Source organism: Desmodus rotundus, chromosome 8 (assembly GCF_022682495.2).
Source record: "Desmodus rotundus isolate HL8 chromosome 8, HLdesRot8A.1, whole genome shotgun sequence".
Taxonomy (NCBI): Eukaryota; Metazoa; Chordata; class Mammalia; order Chiroptera; family Phyllostomidae; genus Desmodus; species Desmodus rotundus.
In genome coordinates, this window is record NC_071394.1 from 95,168,985 (window position 1) to 95,190,216 (window position 21,232).

Consider the following 21,232-nt stretch of genomic DNA (forward strand, 5'->3'; position numbering starts at 1 on the left):
ACCCCAAGCCAAGTCTTTTTCCATCACCATTAAGTTATATACCCTCCTCTGTGCCAGGCACCAGACTGGGTGCTGGATGTACAGAGAAGAGCAGGACAGGATTCCTGCCCTCAGGTGCAGGACACCATGAGCCAGCTGGTAATGACCCTGCACAGTGCTGGAGCTTGGCAATGGGCCACTCAGTTTCCCAGGGTCAGAGAGCCTATCAGGTGGGAGGGGAGGGCAGGTTTCTTAACTCAGGGTCCATAGTCTGGCTTCAAAGGGCTCTGTGAAGGCAATGATAGTGTGAGCCATATCTGTTGCATGAGGTTGGCTGTTTTTCTGGGGAGAAAGGCCACAGCTTCCATCCAGGCCTGCAGCCCAGAGACAGTTAAGAATTCCTGACTCAAGAGAATTTCCTGGTCCTATTCACAAGGCAAAGACCACTGGGCAACCCTGCCTCCTGGCACTCTGGGTATGCTACCCTGATGGCAGAGGTGCACATGGGCCATTTTGCCATGGATTGGTGTTCCCACAAGGCTGGGGCTCAGAAGACCCAAGGCAGACACCACTCCCATTGCAGGGCCACATGTGGTCATTCTCAAGACCTGAGTCAGAATCACAAAGTGAAGAGAGAATGTTTCCTGTATTCCCACTCTCCCTGCCAAAACAACGAAACACCAAGAAAGAAACAATTTCTAAATTTCAGCCCAGGCTCAGCACATAAGCACAACATCAGAGATGGCAGCCAATCTGGAAAGAAGGACCAGGCTTAGCTCTTCCTCCTGACCCAAGGAGGCCCCAAGATGAAAAGGGACAGACACCTCGACCCACTGGGTGCATTGGGGTGCAGGCACAGGCAACTACTAGACAGACTGGCAAGCCCCCATGAGCAGCTAGGCCCATAAGCTGCCTTTATAGGAAATGCATTCAGGGTTAGCACCCAGCCACGCCCAGAGCATGGGGACCAGAGTTAGGAGATGGAATGAGTGACCTCTGGCCTTAGGTTTATCCTCTGTCATATGGGAATAAGGATTCAGATACTGCTTACCTCCTAGGTTGTGGTCTATATCTGGGGGAGGAATTGTCATCCAATCTCTTTAGAATAATATGGCTGCTAATTGTTGAGCGCCTACTGCATGCTTAGGCCTCCACTAGGCCCTGTGAGGTAGGCATTGGCCCCATTTTCCAGAGGAAGAAACTGAGGCACAGTAGAGCCTCTTTGCACAAAATTACAGGATTGGGGAGTGCCTGGGCAGAGCCTCACACCTATGCCTTTTTGGGGTTCATGTAGGGAACTCTTTTCCTCATGGTGAGGGAAGGTAACTGTGGAGATGGAGACTTGAACTGAGCTCTGTGCCTAAGCTGGGCTGGTTTCTCTCCTCTGTGCCCCATGGCAGATGACTGGGCTTTGGCCCCCTCCAGAGAAGCTCAGGAGGTTGAAATCCTCTCTCTCTCTGGAGATCCTAGGCCTACTTATTTTGGCAGTTGCAAGAAAGTTCCACACCCATGTCCAGGGCAAGACACACATGGGCATCTGTCACCCTTCCTGTGATGGCCCATTTTCCTGCCTGCCAAGTCTGTCTAGCAGTTCCATGGCCGAGGGCTGCCCCAGAGACCTAGGAGTCCCCGAGTCAGCCTGGATTTGGGACAGTCAGACATGACCTAGCCCAGCGACAGGTGTTGAGGAGCTGGAATTGGCTAAATGGTACCAATGCTGTGGTTCTATGCTGGAGTCAGACAAAGGGATTTCTGGGGCTTGGGGAAGGGAGGGCAGGAGCTAGGTGGCTGGATCCTGGAATCCAACCTCTGTAGATGGGGTGAGGAAAGCAGGAGCCCTGCCTGAGCTTTTACAAAGGCAAGAAAGGCATGGTTCCTCTTCTGCCCCACTGGTCTCCCTCTGGCTCCACCTTGGAGACTGGGTGCTCCCAGATTTCCAGGCTGATGAGCCCATCCCTGAGGTAGATGTGAACCTGTTCCTATGGTTCTCTCTGCAGGTGACTTGGGTCATGCCCCAACCCACAATGGGGAGAAAATGGAAGCCTCATACCCTGGCCTATCCAAAGGGGCTGACCCTCAGCTAGAATACACCAGAATGGCCATACTGGCATTTCAGTTCAGGTCCAAGACCTCTCTGTGGTTAAGTATCATAGAGCCAACACATATAGCAGTTGCCAGGGCTGCAGCCCCGGATTTGAGTCTCCCACACCTACCTTCGACAGGTGAGGTTTTGAGGCGCCGGCAGATGGCTTCAGTGTCCCCATAAGTCTCCTTGATCTTGACTACAGCTTCAGTGCCCCGCAGCTCCATGAGGGAGCGGAGCTCCTCCATTGTGCATCCAAACTCGCCCCCATGGCCCGACTCATTTCTTTGGTTTTTGGAGTAAAAGTCGCTGTTGGTCATGTCACCCATGTTTGCCACAGTTCCTGCTCGGGGTGGGCCCGAGGGTCAGCGCTGGACAAGAGGCTGCCAGATGATGGCTCTGTGTGGCTGTCCTCAGCACAACCTCACTGGATGTCTGTGACTCCTGGTGACTCCCTCCAGGTCCCAGGGGGAGGAGGTGGCTGAGGTGGGCTGATAACAGCAGTGGTGAACTCCAAGGGGTGTCCCTGGGTGCAGGGTAAAGTCCAGGGGCCAGAGGGGCTCAGGGCTGTAGACCCAGTAGTCTCCATTCAGCAGGGTCCATGCTGCTCCCTGGAGCTGGCATCTACATGGTCAGGGGTGGTGGCTCCTGTGGGGGCAAGCACAGAGTTGTGACAAAGGTCAGGAACTGGAGGCCTCATGGGATGGGTACTCATGAAAGTCCCGTGTACATGGGCATGCATGCCCACTCAAAATAACACATACCCTAATATGGGAGTTTTGTACAACACCCATAGTACACCAGCAGACACTGTAAATCTAAATATACGGGCACTCTCCTGGATACCCCATGATATATCACCCCCACGGCACAGACTGACAGACCTGCATAATACATCCTGATCTCCTAATTGCCCACTGTGCTGTGTAACACACTGACTTCACAACATACATCCTAGTACACTCACACCCTCGGACACACAGAGGTCAGGGTGCCCTGCAACACCCAATTCCCCTACTTTTAGGGCCCACCTCACTGCCACACACACACAGCAATGCACAAGCCCCACTTCCCACACACACTGGGAACACCCCCTCCCTGCCATGTACAGCGTCACATGCAGTCACACTTCTAGGCATACATCTAACATCCCCACCTCCTCCCTTCAAAAATATTTGTACTCATGGCCCCTCTGTGCACACATAGACCCCGATTTCTCTCACTTCCCCACACGCATTCTATGCCCACACAATTTGGGGCATAACCCCCAAGTACAGATGCTACCGCTGTCCATGCCACTGATATACACTGTTCTTGCTACTTGGGTCTTACAGGCACAGGGATGGGAGAAAGCCACCCACCTCTACCCTCAGCCCCCAACCACATTAATTAAGGCCCTCTGTGGGGCCAGAGCAGCCAGCTCATGCATATTCACCAGGACGTCATGAGCCCACAGCTTGGCCCCCAGCATGAGCTGGGGTCCAGGGAGCCCTCACCTGGGGGCCCCCACAGTCCAGCACCATAGACAGCGGCCTCTACGTTCCTCTGGGAGGCCAGGAGGAGAAGGGAATGCTGGCTTCTCTCTGCCTTCAGGGCCACCCTTGCAAGAGTGCGGCATCTGCAGGTCTGCCAGGAGAGAATCCAATCTGCCTGGACACCCAACACCAGTGGCCAAGGCCCCGGCAAGCGTTGGGTGACAAAGGGCCCCTGCTGAGCTCGGCTGGGCCTGGCACGGAGACCGGCTCCGCCCAGCAGCCTCAGACAGCTGGCCATTATAGGCCCAGAACAGTGAGGAGTAGAGGGGGAAGACAGGACTGAGCCCCTGCCCCAGACCCAGCTTCTCCCTCTTGTTCCCGGTCCCCTGTCCCATCTCTCTCCTTCTACAGTCCTTTCCTCTTCCATAGAATTTTAGAGCTGGCAGCATTTTCGAGTTAATCTCATTTCATTCAGTGAGAAGCCTGAAGCTCAACGAGGGAAAGGGACTTGTCAAGAGCCACAAAAATCAAAAGCAGAGGGGCCCAGAGGTGTCCAGTTTTCTGACTCCCAGCCCAGTGCTCTTTCCCCTTCCCCTAGGGGGCACTCTCTCCTTTCTGTCCAAAGAGCCGAGGCTTGGTAGGTGGACTGTTGCCTGAGTTAAGTGAAAAACACAGGATGGAATCAGAGCAATCTGGGTTCAAATCTGACTTCTCCCAAATCCTGTGGAATTCTGGGCAAGCCTCTTCACTTTGCCAAGGCTCAGTTTCCTCATCTGTAAGACAACAGTCATTCTCCTCTTGCTACCTCCTAATTTACTGGGAGCTAATTATAAACCATGTTCAAATCTGGTGTTTCCTTTGGGGTGTGGGGCTTCCTGGACAAGACTTGAGGGTGTTGGAGCTGTAGGGAAAACTTGTCATACCTTTCAGGGGGCCTTTTTTACCTAGGGGTGCAGTAGGAAGCCTTATCTTTACATTGGGACCAACAGCTGAGGCAGGGACCAAGGATGCCTGGATGTACAGATGCTGTAGAGGTTAACAGTCGGTGCTTTAGAAGCCATAGTTTCTGGTCAAATTCTGGCTCCTCCTCCTCCCAGCAGGATGGAAGGCAAATCAACTTTAGTTTTATTATCTTAAAAAAGGGAGGGGGAATAATAGCATCTACCTCATAGGTGCAATGAGGCTTAAATTAGTTATTTCACATAAAACACTTAGAACTGAGCTCAGTAATTACTGAGTGAGGACTCAGTATTTATTGTTAGTATTACCAATCCACACAACTGCTTCATGAGACAGAAAGTCTTATTATCCTCATAGAACATATAAGGATCCTGAGGCAAAGAGAGGTGATATAAACTGCCCAAGGCCACACAGCTAGAGAGTGGTGGAGTTGGGATTTAAACTTGGGCACTCTGGATCCAGAGACATTCTCTTAATCAGGACTCTTTGCTGCCTCCCCTGGTTAATCTCCCTCATGGGGTTCTTAGGATGCTTAAATGAAGTGCCACGTGTGAATAAAAGTGCTTTGCAAACCACAAGGGACTTTCCAAACTCGAGGCACTGTTTTTTATCTGTCCCCCTGCTACCTGTGGTGTGGACTGTAGGCACTGACAATTACATCTGACGGCACGAGCTATGAGAATCGTTAGCAGTAATTATATTTGTGATGACAATGGTAGGCATGAGCTAATGGCCTGCTGGTAATTTTAATGACTATTGTGTTAAGATGAACAATGACCTTCAACCATCTATCCATCCATCCACCCACCCATCTAATAACTGTTTGGAAATCTACTCTGTCCCAGGCACTAAACAATCCAGACATGGTCCTTGCCTTCCAGGAGCCGAGAGTGGAGAGGAGATACAATTAAATGAGTGATTTCTATATAACATGATGGGTTTGCCATGACAGGGAGTTTCAGGTGCTGTGGACACCCAGAGCAGGAAGATCTGATCTGCTCAGGTTACCAGGGAAGATGAGTGGGAAAATTTAACTTCCTGCAGGTTAAGTAGGCCTTAAGCCAAACGAGACATGGAAGAATCTGAAATATACAACTATGTATTAGTAAAAGGTCAGGAGGGACATAGTAAAAGGCACAGGAAGGGACCTGTGAGCACATCTACAGGGATGAAATGCTGGGATAGCAAAATCAGCTAAAACCCAGAACTTTGCCCCTGTAGATGTTTGATCTTAAACTTCCTTCTTTGAGATTTCCCACTGTAGTTACCTCTTCTGATGTGGCTTGTCCCCGGCCCCCATTACCAATTTCTCCTGCATCTCGCCAATGCATGCATGAGACCAGCGCTGTGCTGGGCATCTTGTTTTTTCCTTCTAAGTTGCAGAGCTCACTTTGGAATTTGATCTAACTGTTCCTCGATTAGAGAGCTTGAAGCCTACTGGCACAGAAGTACTTGTATGACGCCACTCAAGTGATATTCTGGCAGATGGGCAGAGCTGAAGAACTGCTAGTTAGTGTAGAATCTATCAGTTGCCTGAATTCTCCAGAATTGAACACTCCACTTCCCCAGCCTGCGCTGCCTTGACAATGGCCTGTTCTGCTTAGCACAGTGTCGTTTACTTGGAAGCCTTCCCGGACCACATAGGGCTGTGTAAATTTTCCTGACTCCTGGATGCCTCCTGTACCATACCACACTCCACAATCTATTGCTTGGGCTGCTTAGCTGTTTCCCTTCCCCAGGAGCTTGAGAGCTCTGAGTGGGCAGTAGTTATGTCACTTTTGTACCTACTATGGTCCCTGGCATCCAGAGGCACTCAATAAATACTTGATGAATGAATGAATATCTGGATTAGGCCCTGGGTCATTCATCCATGGGAAGTCCTTGGATCTCAGTTTCCTCATTTGTAAAATGGGCTGGTGATTCCTACCCTGCCTGTCTTACAGGTTTGCAGGGGGCAAGGAAAGATATCACAATCAGTAGTCACACTTTTTTTCTTTGAGATGCATCCCCTGCCCTCCACTTCCCAGTTTCCCTTCATCACAATGAGGCATGGGTATAAGGTTGAGCAGGCAGCTGTCTCCTCAGCCAAAGCTCCCCAGACTCTGACATTTTTGCAGCCTTGCCCAAATACCTGAGCCACCACTTTATGGCTGAGACACTTAATGAGTGGTGCGACCTTGCAGAAGTCATCTCACCTCATTGGGTGGGTTTCACCTGTAAACTGGAGTTGACCCATCTGTCTAACAGGCTGTTGTGAGGACCCATGGAGACCCCTGTGTGTGTGTCTTGGTGTAGCTGAAGCAGATATTCTACAATTCTGGCTTCTGTATCTCCCCCTCTCCTCCTGTTATTAGCATGTGTGACTACCTCATGGTTGTGATTAGGTATATTTGCAGCCAGTTCTCAACAATGGAATCACGCCTGCCCTAAAAAATGGGCACACAGGCTGCTATGGACTAAATGTTTACCCTCAAATTAGTATGTTGGAGCCCTAATCTCCAATTGATGGTATTAGGAGGCGGGGGCCTTTGGGAGGTAATTAGGTCATGAAGGTGGAGCCCTTGTAAATGGGATTGGTGTTTTTATAAAGAGTGACATGAGAGATGATCAGTCTCAGCCATGTGAGGACACAGCAAGAAAACAGCCATCTGCAAGCCAGGAAAAGGGCCCTTACCGGGAAAATCTGCCAGCACCGTGATCTGAACTTCCCAGCCCCCAGAACTGTGAGAAATAAATTTCTATCGTTTAACTCAGTCTATGGGTTTCTGTTACAGCAGCTGGTGGAATGAGACAGGGGCCTGGGCAGGGCACATGACTAGTTCTGGGCCCAGAGAGGGTGAGCAACACATGAGGGGTCACAGAGCCAACTGAGGCCAGAGTCCATTGAAAAGCTGCTCCTTATTTTCCAAGTTCCTGCAGAGTGACCTTGACCAAGCCCCTTTCCTCCTTGGACCTCATGTGGAAAGTCAAGGGATTGGACTAGTGTTCTCTGAGGTCCCTTCAGGCTCTGAAACTGCCAGGACCTGCAGAATCCAGGAGAATATTCTAACAATATTGGATTTATGCATTTCAATTTCATCTTATTAGCATTTAAATGACTCTGTATTGTTACATTTCAATGACTAAAGAATAGGTTAGGGGAACCTTAATAAAAAGTCTTTGACAGGAAGGACGCCTGCAGAAGAAGGTGCAATGTTTTTTTTGGAGTTAATTTAACAAAGAAGGAATCTATCTTTTGAAGGAAGGATTAGAAAGGAAAACAAAACCTCAAACCAACAGCTTTCAAATCCTACTGAAGGATGGTAGCTGGGACAATTGAGAATGAATTATGTGCTAAAAATAACTTCTGAATGCCGAGTCCTTCTGTTTTAAGATGTGCTGAATTTAAATGCCACCTTAATATGTATTTTTAAAGTCACCTTTTAAGTTTTTTTAATCTTTACCCAAGGACATGCTTATTGATTTTAGAGAGAGAGGAAGGGAGAGAAAGAGAGAGGGAGAGAAACATCACTTGGTTGCTTCTGGCATGTAACCCCCCCCCCCCCCGCCATCCCCGCCCCCCGGGACAGAACCCACAACCTAGGCATGTACCCTGACTAGGAACCAAACCGGTGACTTTTCGGTTTATGGGATGATGCTCCAACCAACCAAGCCACACCAGCCAGAGCTAAAGTCAACTTCTTTTTTGAATCATCTCTGGCAGCCATGACAAATGTAGGGGACATAGGTTCCCTGCTAAAAATCCCAGATGCTGAGGACTGGTGATGCCATTGGTTAGCTTCGTGACTTGGGCAAGGCTCTTAACCCCTCCTGTGCCTTGGTTTCCTCCTCCCAAACACAGCCAGCTTCACAGCCTACCTCATAGGGTTTTGTGAGGACTAAATGAGATAGAGCTTAGGCCAGGTCCTGGCTCAGAGGAAGAACTTGTTAAATGGTGGCTGTTCTTAGGATGGTAACTCATTCACTGCTTCTATCCTCTGCCCAGCCAGAATGCCCCCCACAGTGCTGTGCTTACGCAGAACTCAGATTGACAGGGCTATACCCACAAGGCCCCTAGCACAGCTCGAAAGGTTGAGGAGGGTCCCCGCTTGTTGGCACAGCACACAAGGCTAGTTTCCCCTTTGCTCTGGTCTTGACTAATTAGTTCCCTTGGGGTGAGACACTTTGTTTCCTCTCCTAGATGCAAATTCTGGCCTTTCTGTAGAGTCTTCTGTCCCCAGCAATGGGAACCCTCCATCTTGGCTATGACCCAGGAAAATGGGTGAATTCAGCCAGCAGCTGGAGACAAAGGGACAACTGCTCCTTCCTTGGCCTCACCCAGACGTCTGCAGCTGTTGCCTGAGATGGCCCTCTCTGGGAGAGGGAAGGTCCTGTCTGCGTGTGAGTGTGTGTGTGTGTGTGTAGAGAGCCTGATGGATCTGTAGTGACTGTGAGTGTGAGTGAGGATGTGCATGTTAGTGTGGGTGTGTGGGGTCAGTCAGTATGGATATGCAAGGTCAGTTTGAGTGTGTTATATTAGATGTTCATCATGGCCAGTCCACAGTCTGGGGCACACCTGGGTCAGGATTGTAAAAATATTAGTGTTGAGCTGGACCTGTAAGTGACTGTGTGTGTGTCCCTATGGTGTGTCAGCAGATGTGTGCTAGTGTGGAGGACCCTAGAGGACAAGGTTTACCATGAAGTTCTATTGGACTATCTCGGCCTGAGTGTGTGTCTGTGAGTGTGAGCGAGCCAGAGACATCTGTGCCCACACCTGCCTTTGAGTACACAGGCCCCACAGTGTGTGTATGTGTGTGTGCATCAAAGCTGACAATGAAAATCTCAGCTTTGAATTCCCACAGATGAGGAGAGAGAACTGAGAAGGAGGAAGGGAACTGAAAACGAATACCTCACAAGCGAATTTAGTGCTATTTTTAGAAAACTCCTATCCTGCTAACCAGAAAAGGAAAATCTAAAAAAATAAAAAGTCTCCCAGAAACAGTCATGCATCAGCCTGAAGGCACAGATAGCAGGAGCAGGGTCAGAGGGTGGGCTATTAGGGACCTAGGGCTTTTTTTGTATCTTCTTAGCCTCATGCCTGTCCTAGGAAGGGTAGGTCCTTAGCTGCCTACCAGGCTCAACTCCCTCCCCTATTCCCTGTTCTCTGGAGGAGCTGTCAATGGTAGATGGTAGAAAAACCCTATTCTTAGTCCTCCAGGTATCTCACGTACCTATTCATACTCCCACTTATCTACCCACCAATCTATCCATCCTTCTATCCATCCATCCATGCATGCATCCATCTGTCCACCCACCCATTCATTAGCTGTCCATCCATCTATCTCTCCATCCTTCTACCCAGTCGGTAAACCTACATCTCAGATCTTGCCCCCAAGTTACTGGGATTCTGAGAACAGCAACAGAGGTGCTCAGACCCTACTGTTTAAGGTCTAATCCCTCTGCCATAGAGAGCCCCCTGTGATAACCCCAAAGTTGAGTTATCCTTGGAGGATATCCCTGCAGTTGGGATCTGCAGGCTGAGTTCAGTGATTCCTGCACAATGTTTGCCTCAAATTTTGGGAGGATGTAATCCAAACAGCACTTGCCTGGGAACCAGGTCTGCTGGGTCCCGATCTTGGCTTGATCACTACTATTAACAGAACTTGCTTAGTGCATGCCTCCTTGGGCTGTGCAGTATCACTGTCCCTACCTTACAGATGGGGAAAGTGGGACTCAGAGAGGTTACAGATGACCAAGGCCATACAAATAGGACTTGGTATAGTTTAAATACACTTGCTCTAGTCCAAAGCCTCCATCTTTCCTCTGTGCCCCATTGCCCTTCACCAACTTGCAGTGTGGCCTTGAACCAGAGCCTTCTCTCCTATGTCTCAGTTTCATTTTCTGTAAAGCAAGAAGGGGATTTGGACAGATACTTAGTCTTGAAGGGCCACTGTAGCAATATCCTCAAAGATTTTCCCATCATCTGAGACTTGCTTCTCAGGGCACACATACTTCCTTGCTGCTGTGTCATCCCCAGCCAGAGAGGCCATCACCAATGCAGGCCAAGTCCTACTTGGCTGGAGGCTGTAGGAAGGAGAAATGCCCTAGAGCCAAGTAGTCGTGAGCTGATCAAAATTTACCTGCTGCCTTTGACTTGCACTGCTGTCCTTGGCCTTGGCAGGACAGTGTCTGCTTTCCAAGATTTGTACCCTTGATATGCACCTTCTTAAGAAATATTTCCTTAAAAAATCTTTGAGAGTTTTCTGATGAAGCTAAAACAGTAAAGTCACCAGCAGATGGAAGCAAGAAAGCCTAGATGAGGCAGAAAAGGGCTGGGAGACTCCACTTTGGCCTGCAGAAAGGGGACATGCATTAAGAAGGCTGTGAACTGTGGCTCTGCCTGGGATGGACCAGCTGCTCTGGACCTTGTTCTCTGGTTTCAGCCAAAAGCCTTGGATATCTCTCTGGCCTGAGCTCTCACCTGCCCTACTCTCCCTATAGCTGCACTGACCATCTTGAGGCCCCCTCTGCTGCCCTGGCTGCCCCTAGCCTCCAGATCCTAAATGGTTACAATGAAACTGCCCCATCCTACCTTCATCTTCTTCCTTCTCTCCTGTAGTTACAAGCAGAGGCCTGAAGGAAGGACAAAGAATGATGACAAAGCAATGCCTAGACTGCACCTACTACGTGCCAAGCACTGTTCTATGGACTTTAGGTTTGTTATCTCACTTAATCCTCCACAACTCAATGATACAGTAACTTCTGGCACCCTGTTTTACCGAGGGAAAAAACGGGAAAAAGAGAGTACAGTGACTGGTGTACGGTCCTTGGTTGGGGGTAGTAGAGTCAGATCTCAAACACACACACAGACACTCATAAGGGACCCTCAGGCTCACTCACATCCCTCTCTCCAACAGACCAGGCTCCTGCACCTTCTTCTGGTTTCTATAGTAAAGCACAGGGTTCTGCTGTGCAAGTTACTTGCTGGTTGGTGAGTCTTACAGATTCACCTCTGACTGTGGAGGACTGGGGTCAGGGAGCTGTCTCTGGGGATAAAGTATTGATGGATGGATGGAGGTGGGTGCTGGGGAGGGATTGGGTGGCTGAGGTCAGGGAACCTGATAACTGCAGGCCCCCACCCCTGAAGGCTGACCTGCCAAGGCTGGGAGTGAGCACTGTCCACGTGGCCCTGGTGCTGACTGACAGCCCTCTGGGGAGGACAAAGAAGCAGGCTCTGGGGAACTATCTTCACTGGGAGCTGTTCCCAAGGCCATGGTGCTGACTAGGGGCATGGAGTGGGCTTTAAGAATATCGTAGCAAGGAGCTGTCCACATGAGATAGTGCTGACACAGAGCAAAGGGTTATAAGTGCCCCCAGGAGCCTTCTAGGATGGCAGTACTGACCAACAGAGTGGGGGTTGACTGGGGAGGGCACAGAGCCTTTTCCATGAGCTCTGTGAATAGGCATGGGGAGCTGTCCCCAGATATTTGGTGCTGATACTGAAAGCTGGGTTCTCAGGCAATGGGGTATCCTAGTGAGCAGTTGTGAGCCAACAAAATGACACTGAAAAAGACCACTCAGGGCCACTTAAGTGCATGCACATAGGACTCACCTTGGTCTATCAGTGCCATTTGTCATTGATGCCAGAAATCCCACCATTAGTGATCCATTTTTTTGTACTGTGCATGGTCCTTTCCTTCTGGTTCCTGCTGGAACCATAGTTAAGTGGCATCTCAGTCTGACTGAGTTTATTAAATTTTTTCCTCTATGTGTTGGGGTAGGAATATTCACTCACAGGCATGCCAGGGGATGAATCTAAGTTGGGAGATTACTTTTGAATAGCTAGTGAGTCCTTTGGGGTCCAGAACAGAGAAGCAGGAAGGTAAGATGCGGGGGAAAGTCATTCACTGTGGGCTAGAATAGAGGCTACTCATCCACAGCCTCCTGACTGGACTGTCAATCCTCTTTCACTGTTTCCAGAGTGATGCTGATGGTGACTGCCACTGACTGAGTGGCTTCCATGTGTCAGGAGCTGTGTTAGGCTCTGAACACACCTTATCCCACAATAAGCCCACAAAGTAGGCATTATTATGATGGGGAAACCATGGCTCAGAGAGGTAAAATACAATCATGCCCAGGGTCACAGAGCTAGCAAGTAGCAGAGCTGGGAGTAGAACTGGGACCTATCTGACTCTAAAACCAACCTATTATATTGCCTCCCAGATGGAGCATGCCACTCCTTGGATGAAAAACCATTGCTGGCTTCCCAGTGCCACCTAGGATCCTGCTCAATTGGCTTGGAACCAGACTCCCTGGGCTCTGGTCTAACTAAACTCTTTGCATTTCCAGAACAACAAATGCATGCTCCTGCCTCCCACCCTTTGCACATGTCATTCCCTCTATCCAGGACTCTCTACACCTGCTTTCCCATTAATCAAAACTTTCCTCTCCAAGGCCCAGCATGCCAACTTCTCTAATTCCCCTGCTATAAATTTCAACCCTCTTCCCACTGTCAACCCATCACGTGTGGTTTATTCTTCGATTTCACACCCTCCACCCTCAGTCTTGGGGTGAGTCTTGACAGCTTGTTTCCCCCACTAGATCATGAACTTCCTGAGAACAAGGCCTCCCCAGCCCTTAGCACAGCACAGGCCTCCACCAGTATTGGTTCCATGACTGAGAAAGCAATAATACTATGGAAGGGCAACAAATCTTAGGGTGAAGTCTGCATTTGGAAAGTGGACCTGGTCAGTCAGGTGGCAGGAGGAGCTGATGCTGAATGCACCCAGGTGCATGCCACAGCTTCATAAGCAGCAAATTGGTAAGTCTTTGCCTGGGCCCTATGAAGTAGCTGCTACTAGCATCCCATTCCACAGATGAGCAAATGGAGGTTCTGCCACGTTAAGGAGGTTGCCCAGGATCACATAACTTTTGGATTTGAACCCAGGCAGTCTGCCATCAGAGCCTCTGCTTGGAATCATCAGCCTAAGTCCTCTCCACGATGACTCAGAAGCCCAATGTCGTGGTAGCTCAGGCAATGGGACATACTGAAGCATTTGGAGTCCAGTGAGGAGATGTGCCAGCTCCTCTGGACCACATTGCTCAGGACTCTGCCACATCCAGTGTTAGGTCCCAAGAAGGATCCCTGAGGGCTGGCCATTGTTCTTTTCTCCTCCTGCCTCTTCCCCATTTTCCACACAAAGCTGGAGGTCAGGGATAAGGTCAGGCCAGGACATTCAGAATCTGCCAGGAGGTAGGTCCAGGCTCAAGCCCAGGGATCAGGCAGGGTGCTGGGAACACAGGATGCCTCCCATGCTGAGCTTCTCCTCTGCGTTGGCTGCCCTGGCCCCAGACTCAACCCACTGGCAGCCCCAGACTCAGATTCCAGAATCACACACCCTGAGGGCCTGTGGAATCTCTTTGACTCCTGCATTCAGCAGGTCTGTATGCTGATTAGTGACTGCCCTGCTGGCCAGCTCTGCAGTCTTCTTCTGACTTGGCATGGCTGTCCTGGCCACTGCAGAGACCAACAGAATCTGCCCGGCACCTTGAGCAGATGGTGCCACTTCTAAAAATAACACCATACCACACTCCCTGGTGCAGTTGAGTCCTGGTGACAGAAGGGGGTGCGGGTGGGGGTGAGGGCTGCTAGCTATGCTCACCAGCCATCTGCGCAGGGACAGATGCGAATGCAGCCTCCCATGGGATTCAGAACCAGGGGACCCCAGCCTTGCTGAAGCTGTGCAGAACCATGGCCTGCTGTTAAGACTCCGAGCCCAAAATGAAAGCCAGTAAGGCCACGGCGGGTGTGTACATCCTGACTCCCCCTTGTCCCCATCACTGTGGCTGCTCCCGTAACCCCACCTCCACCTGGACTGCCCTCTCTTTGCCTGTTAGGTTCTATCTCATGTCTGGGTCCCCAGATCTGTCATCTCCAGTGCCACGTTCTCTTGGGAATTTCCTCCCACTCCCAGAACTTCTCCTCTCTGGATTCTTTTTTTTAGAAAAGATTTTATTTATGTATTTCTAGAGAGAGGAGAAGTGAGGGAGAAAGAAAGGGAGAGAAACATCAGTGTGTGGTTGCCTCCCATATGACCCCAACCAGGGGGGCCATATGACCTCCACTGGGGACCCCTCACCCCACCCCACCCCGCTCGACCCTGCCCTGCAACCCAGGCATGTGCCTTGACAGGGAATTGAACCCCCTGGTTAACAGGCCTGCCTGCACTCAATCCACTGAGCCACACCAGCTAGAGCTCCTCTCTGGATTCTTAAACCACTTTTCACTTGACTCACAACTTAGTAGGGTCAGAACCCCTTTGTTGGAGGCTTAGAGCCTGAGAGATCTGTGCTAGAACCCTCACTCTGCTATCACTGAGTGACCTTGGGGAAATGAAGGCAGCTCTCTGGCCTCAGTCCTGAGACCTCTAAAATGGGGACAATAACCATTCCTACCTCACAGGGTGGTTGGGAGGATAATGTGAGTCCATGCAGGACCACTGGTATTTGCAAAGCATGACAGAAAAGCCAGAAGAAGCCCTGCTTCTCTAAGCCCACTTGAATCCAGACATCAGAAGGGACCTTGGAGGTGAAAATCTCTGTGATGCCTAAGTCCCTTCACTGCAGCTGTGCAAAGTTCTGCTTGTGCTTGTGTGCCTCCCTTGACAGGGGTTCACTCCCTTCTTCCATGACAATCTGTGTCAGTGCTGGTGGTCACAAAGTTCTTTAGGTTGAGCTTAAATTTTCTTCTATTTTTATTGTTTCATAGTTACTGGGCAATTTATGACTCAAGCAGAATATCCCTGCTCCCTCTCTTCCACCACAAGTTCATGTCTGTGAGTGCATAAACGTATGTGTATGTGCCAGGGTGGGGCAGATGGTGCGCATGGTTGTACAACCAGCTGTGCATGTACAGGTATGTGTCATGCATGTCAGGGCAGGACAGAGCACGTGATTGATTACATGTGGGTATGTATAGCCTGCTTCCCACAGATGTCTCACCACCATCTCTGGGGCTGTCCATAGGGTGGCCCTGGACTTCTGAGCTCACACACCACTCCATTAGATGATGTTAGCTCTCAGGGAACTCTGCCATTAGGGATCACCCTGAACCGAAAGACAGTGATGACAAAAATGTCATTTTATGAGTGTTCATAAAATGCTTTTCAGTTCAAAGTCCACAAAAAACCTACTGACTTTTTCTATTCCATAAGTAGAAACTAGGGCTAGAGAAATTCAGAGGCCCATGGCAGGTCCCACAGAGAGTGACAACTTCAGGGAGTGACTGGGGGGCTCATGATCCTGCATAGAGCATGCAGCTCCAGAGCTGGTCACTCCCAAGCAAGGGTTGATAGGCCTGGAACAAGCCCAGCTAGGAGGTCCACCATTAGTTGTCCCTGCTCCACTGCCTTCTCTCTTTGGGCCTCAGTTTCTCCATCTGTAAAATAAAGAGGTAGGACTAGATGGCTTCCAAGAGACCTTCACATGCTGTCTTGTGGTAAGTCTTGGATGCTGGGTCAGGACAGGGAAGGAGGCCTCCCTTGTTCCTGGCACCCCCTCCTCTGATGGGCATGTGTGTGTCCTCAAATCAGCCAGTTATCCTCTGGATAACTGAGACATCTATGGTAGGGAAATTTCTTGTTTTAATAATAAAAATAAACTCAGAGCTGCCTGTGCACCACCTGCCATTCCTTAGTACAAGCTGTTCCCCCCCTTCTGCCTCTCTGCCTGGCAGACTCTTATTCACCTTGCAGAGCCCAGCTCAGAAGACCCCTCCTAAGTGAACTCTATGCTGAGCCCACTCTTCAGGCAGAGTGAACTGATCCCTCCATGGGTCTTAGCTGTTCGTGTCCTAGAGCAGGGATGTCAAACTCATTTTCACTGGGGGCCACATCAGCCTTGCGATTGCCTTTAAAGGGCCAAATGTAATTTCAGCTCCTTAACAGTTAAGGAGTAGTTACATTTATACAGTCCTAAAATTGTTTCGGCCCTTTGAAGGCAACCTTAAGGCTGATGTGGCCCATGGTGAAAATGAGTTGGACACCTCTGCTACTCATGTACTAGAGGGCAGGGGACTGTGCCCATCCATTTCCAGGTCCCCAGTATACCTGGCAGACACAGTTGGTGCCTAACAGAAGCTTGCTGAGTGGCTGTAAGAACACATAGCTTGACCTCAGAAAGTGAGAGAGAACAAGGTTGCCTGGGTCATGAACTCTTCCATTGGGTCATCCACTTCTTCAACAAACACTTGAGTTTAGATAACAAGGCAGAGAACATGCAATGAGCACTTCTCTGTACCCAGCACTGGCCTGCAGGAATGATTGAAAGGAATGGAGGTAACATTTCTGGCAGGAAGGTGGCCGCAGTAATAATGGCATCAGAATAGCAATAATAGTAACACAAATAATTATAAGAGCAGCTAAGTTTTATTACTATCAAGGGCCAGTCCTTGTATTCAGCTGTTTCCAGGCATGATCCTGCTCATATCCATGACAGGCCCCAAGGTTAGACACTCTTCTTCATTTTACAGATGAGGAAACTGAGATTCAGATAGTCAGGTGGCTGACCAAAGTCATATTAGGGTCTGCATTCACATCTGGGTCCCAAGGCTGTGCCCTTGACCTTGGCAGTCAACAGACTTCCAGACCCAGAGACACCAGCAGAATGAAATGTGGTATTCAGGGGTGAGAGAGAAACCCAGGGCCACCTGCTGCTCCCCGAGGTGGAGGAACATTGCCTGGTTTCCAAGTGGCCTGGGTCTGGGAGGAGGCCCCCAGGATATTGCTAGCTTTAGCATGCACTAGGGAACCCCCAGTGGAGTTCTTTATCTTGCACTGCTGACAGGTGTGAGGTGGGGGCTTTGGCTGACCTGGCAGCCTGGGTGTGAGGGGTGGGAAGCAGATGGCAGCCCCTTCCTGTGTTTGGAAGAAGTCAAGGATGAAACCCTGGAGTCATCAGCCTGACCGCATCACCTGCTGTTAGAAACAGCCCCTGGGCCAGAGGGCTGGCAGCCACCCAATGTGGCTTTGCTGACAAATGGTAGGCTCTGGGTAGGCCACAAGCCCAGTGCTCTTCCATGGATGGCATTGCTATCTTATTAATGAGGACTGTTACTGGAAGGGGTTCTTCCCAGTGCATCTTCCTTTGTCTCACCTGTGACCATGGGGCAGAGGCAACAGGGTGCCCATTTGAAAGATGAGGGGACTGAAGCTCAAAGAGGACAAGTTACTTGTTTGGCACAGGTCACTCAGAAACAGCGCTGGGATTAGGGTGAGGCAAGTAGATACCCAGGGTGCAAAATGCAAGGAGGTGCTCACTATCAGGTTCCTGTAAATGCCAGATCCCTTCCCTCCACAAGCTGTCACTTCAAGCACCCATGGGCCTACTTTTCCTCCCCTACCTCAAACACAGGCAGAGATAGAAAATCTACAATGGGACTTCAAACCCACTTTGGTGACCTTGTGGATGATGCAGCCTATACCTGGAATCGTAAAAGATGTTTAAATCATCAATCAGTCCCTGAGCAGTAATGGATTGCAGTAGAAACAGTTCATTTCTCACCTCTACTCATTTGGCAAACCTTTGCTCTGGGAGTCAGGAGCTGTGGGACGCAATGTAGATGGACTGGAACTGGACCCACCCTATCCTCAAAAAGTTGTGCTTTGTTCCCTCTGGCATAGTGGCTGAACAGCATAACAATTTAATAAAAATAATCACAATAAGCTAATATTCATGGAGCATTTTCTATGTGCCAAGCACTTCATGCATGTCATCTCATTTGACCCACATCACCACTCTATGAGGCACGTATTCTTATTACCCCCGTTTTGCAAAAAAAGGAAGCTAAGGCAAAGAGAGGTTAAATAACTTGCCCAAGGTCACTTAGGCAGAATACAACAGAGCAGGGATGGATGGTCAGTAGAGTATTTGTTGGGTGAGTGAATGGCAATGTGGGAGAGGTCGTGCAGGGAGACCAGGTAAATGTAAGGGTGATATGACTTTTTTCTTTTTCTTGACGGGGGAGATTTCTTAAGTGTGGCTGTGAAAAGTGCCCTGGGAGCTCCAGGAGGTGGCATCAGGCCTCCTGAGGGTGGTGCTAAGAGAGGGTCAGGGAATTCTCCACACTTTTATACAAACTTGAGCTGCAAGCTTCCAGGAAGATGGTGATGGTGACAGCCGCTGTATCAATTAGCAGTGAGGGGTGGCTCTAGTTTCTCTCTGAGTCTGACCATGTGCCCTACCTACAAAAATATCTGAGGCCAATGGTCCCTCTTACCCTGAGAAAGTGGGCTCTCAGACAGTCTGGACCTGGGCAGGTATGAGAGGAACAGGAGGCTCCTCCAGGGCTGGTCTGGGCAAGAGTCCCTGGCCTGATCCCCCCACCTGCTGGGACTCTGGGCTGTAGGGAGGGGGCTGCAGCTGGACATCCTGACACCCAAGACTTCTGAGCTCACGCCTCAGTCGCCAGGCAACTGTGCAGCTCAGGTTGCAGGAGCTGAGGACAGAGCCTAGTGAGGACGTCAGTGTATAATATTAGATACGGCCCAGCCTAGTGGGGCTGCTTGAGATACACAAATCTCAGACCTGGGCAGGACCTGAGTGGTCCTGTGGTCATGTTGCAGATGGGGAGACTGAATGTGGGAGAGAGAGGGTGTTGTCTGAAGTGACCAGTGAGTCAGTGATGCAGGCAGGGTCATCTCTGCCAAGAAGGTTGGAATAGAAAGAATAGTTCAGAAAATGATGGCAAGTGTAAGTGTACTGCCATGTACAGGGCACAATACCAATGGCTTCTCCCACTGAGGCCCAATTCATCCTGAAAACGGTGAGGTGTAGACATTTTCACACCTATTTCATAGATGGGGAAACTGAGGCTCAGAGAAATTGAGATCATTCAACTGGTGAATGGCAGCAGCCAGACTGGAACCCATGACAGTGTGACTCTGAAGTCTGCGAGTTTCACCCGGCCCTGCTCGGCCCTGCCCTGCCCTGCCCACAGAAACTAAGAGGAACAGAATGAGGACTGAGGGACCTGCCTCACAGCTGGCATCTTTGATCTCTTCAGCAACCCCCAGAGCGGGGAGCAGGAGTATTACTCTTCCTATCAGGACACTGCAGATGCTGAGCTCAGAGGGTTAAGTAGTGGTCCCAACAGGACCTAAGTAGCAGGTACTGATGCAGGATTTAAACCCATAACTCTCTGGTTTCAAGGCCTGGGCTGACCCACGGTCCCCAGGGAGAGGCCTGGGGTGGTGCCCCTATGCCAGGCTTCCCAGTATCAGACATTTCTGCCCCAACGCACCCCAGCAGGTTGAGATTTCTGCAGGACAGGACCCCACTCCTCAGCCCACAGGAGAGGAAAGCCCCAGCACAGAGCCATGACCTTTGATTCCAGGCCACTGGACCGCTCCCTCAGTTGCCCACACCCATACCTCCCAGCAACATGAGCCTGGGCTGGACAAGCAGGTTGCTATGGTGATAGCACATCGAATACTGACCTGAGAACCCACTGGAAGCACAGAGGAAGGCAGACCTTGCCTCAGGGATGGATGGAGGGGTAGAGGACAGGGACCCTGGGGACCGTGCGGCAGTGGAGGTTGCTCTGTGGGCCAGGCTGAGCACAAGCGGCTATTTATAATTCTGCTGAATGGGCCCAATAACCTGACCTGCGGTCTGATGCTGGAAAGCTGCACAGAGGAGAGGACACAGCTCAGGAACCTCCTCCCAGTCCCCAGCTGAGCACAGGGGTGAAGGAAGACCAGGGGGAGGACAGAACGCCCCCTTCCCCCTGCTATCTCTATTAGCTTCAACATCCACCCCTCTGCCCATCCTGCCTTCCTCCTTGTGTCCTGGGCCAGGCTTAGCTGAGGGTTGGGGAAAGGCAGCAGGGCTAAGGCCTAGGTCTGGGTCTTAGGGGGATCAGAGAGTGTGTGTGCATGTGTGTGCCTGTGTTCTAGGATGCCTCCCATTGGAGAGAGAGGACAGGATAGAGGTGGAGGGGACAGAAAGGGGAGAAAGCGAAGCTGTAAGGCAGAGAGGAACTTGAGAGGCAAAGAGTGGGAGGGAGAGGTGGGAAGAGGGAGAGAGAGAAATGGAGGCAGACTTTAAAAGAGAAAGTGAGACAGAAAGGAAGGAGAGGAAAAGAAAGGAGAGGAGGAGGGAGGTAAATAGAAAGACGGGGGCGGGGCAGAGAGATGGAGAGAGGGAGAGAAAGAGAAAGAAGGGAAAAGGAGCGGGAGGTGGAGAGAGAGACAAAGAGCCTGAGGAACTGGACCAGACAGAGGTGGGTACACGGAGAATGGGAGTTGAGACACAGAGGCAGAGGGAGAGGGCAGGGCCAGAGCTCCAGAGCATGTCCTTTTTGGCCCTGGTGGTCAAGCTGCTGGCCCAGAAGCCGAAAAGCAAACATGACTCAGGTCCCACGGGGTTACCTCAGTGGCCTCTATGTGGGAGGAGAGAGGGGTTACATTGTGGTGCGGGCACTGACTGCCTAGCCGCCTTGGCCTGGGTGGGAGCTCTGGCCTGGGCATCCCTCTTCCAGGCCTTCTTGCCACATGGGGGCACAGGCAAGGGCAAGGACTGCTCCAAGGTCTCTGGAACCTGTCCAGGAAAGGCATGGTGGCGGCTCCTGGGGTTTACCTGGCTGTCCGCCCTTGGAACTGGGTTATTTTGGGAGCTGAGCAGCCAGAACACATCCCCCTTCTCCCTGTTCACGAGCCACTGGCTGCTGACTCAAAATATTCTCTCAAGGAAATTGTCA

At 50.6% G+C, this 21,232-nt stretch overlaps 1 protein-coding gene across 13 annotated transcripts in view; it reads right to left on the minus strand.

Moving 5' to 3' along the window:
• Positions 1-21,232, minus strand: part of ATP2B2 (ATPase plasma membrane Ca2+ transporting 2) — a 459,739-nt gene that overhangs the window by 135,090 nt on the left and 303,417 nt on the right. For all 13 annotated transcript variants that reach the window (XM_024556440.4, XM_053929679.2, XM_045192226.3 and 10 more), the window contains one exon: positions 2,193-2,710. In XM_024556440.4, the coding sequence (XP_024412208.1) occupies positions 2,193-2,391 (199 nt within the window). In that variant the 5' untranslated portion in view covers positions 2,392-2,710. The remainder of the gene's footprint in view (positions 1-2,192; positions 2,711-21,232) is intronic.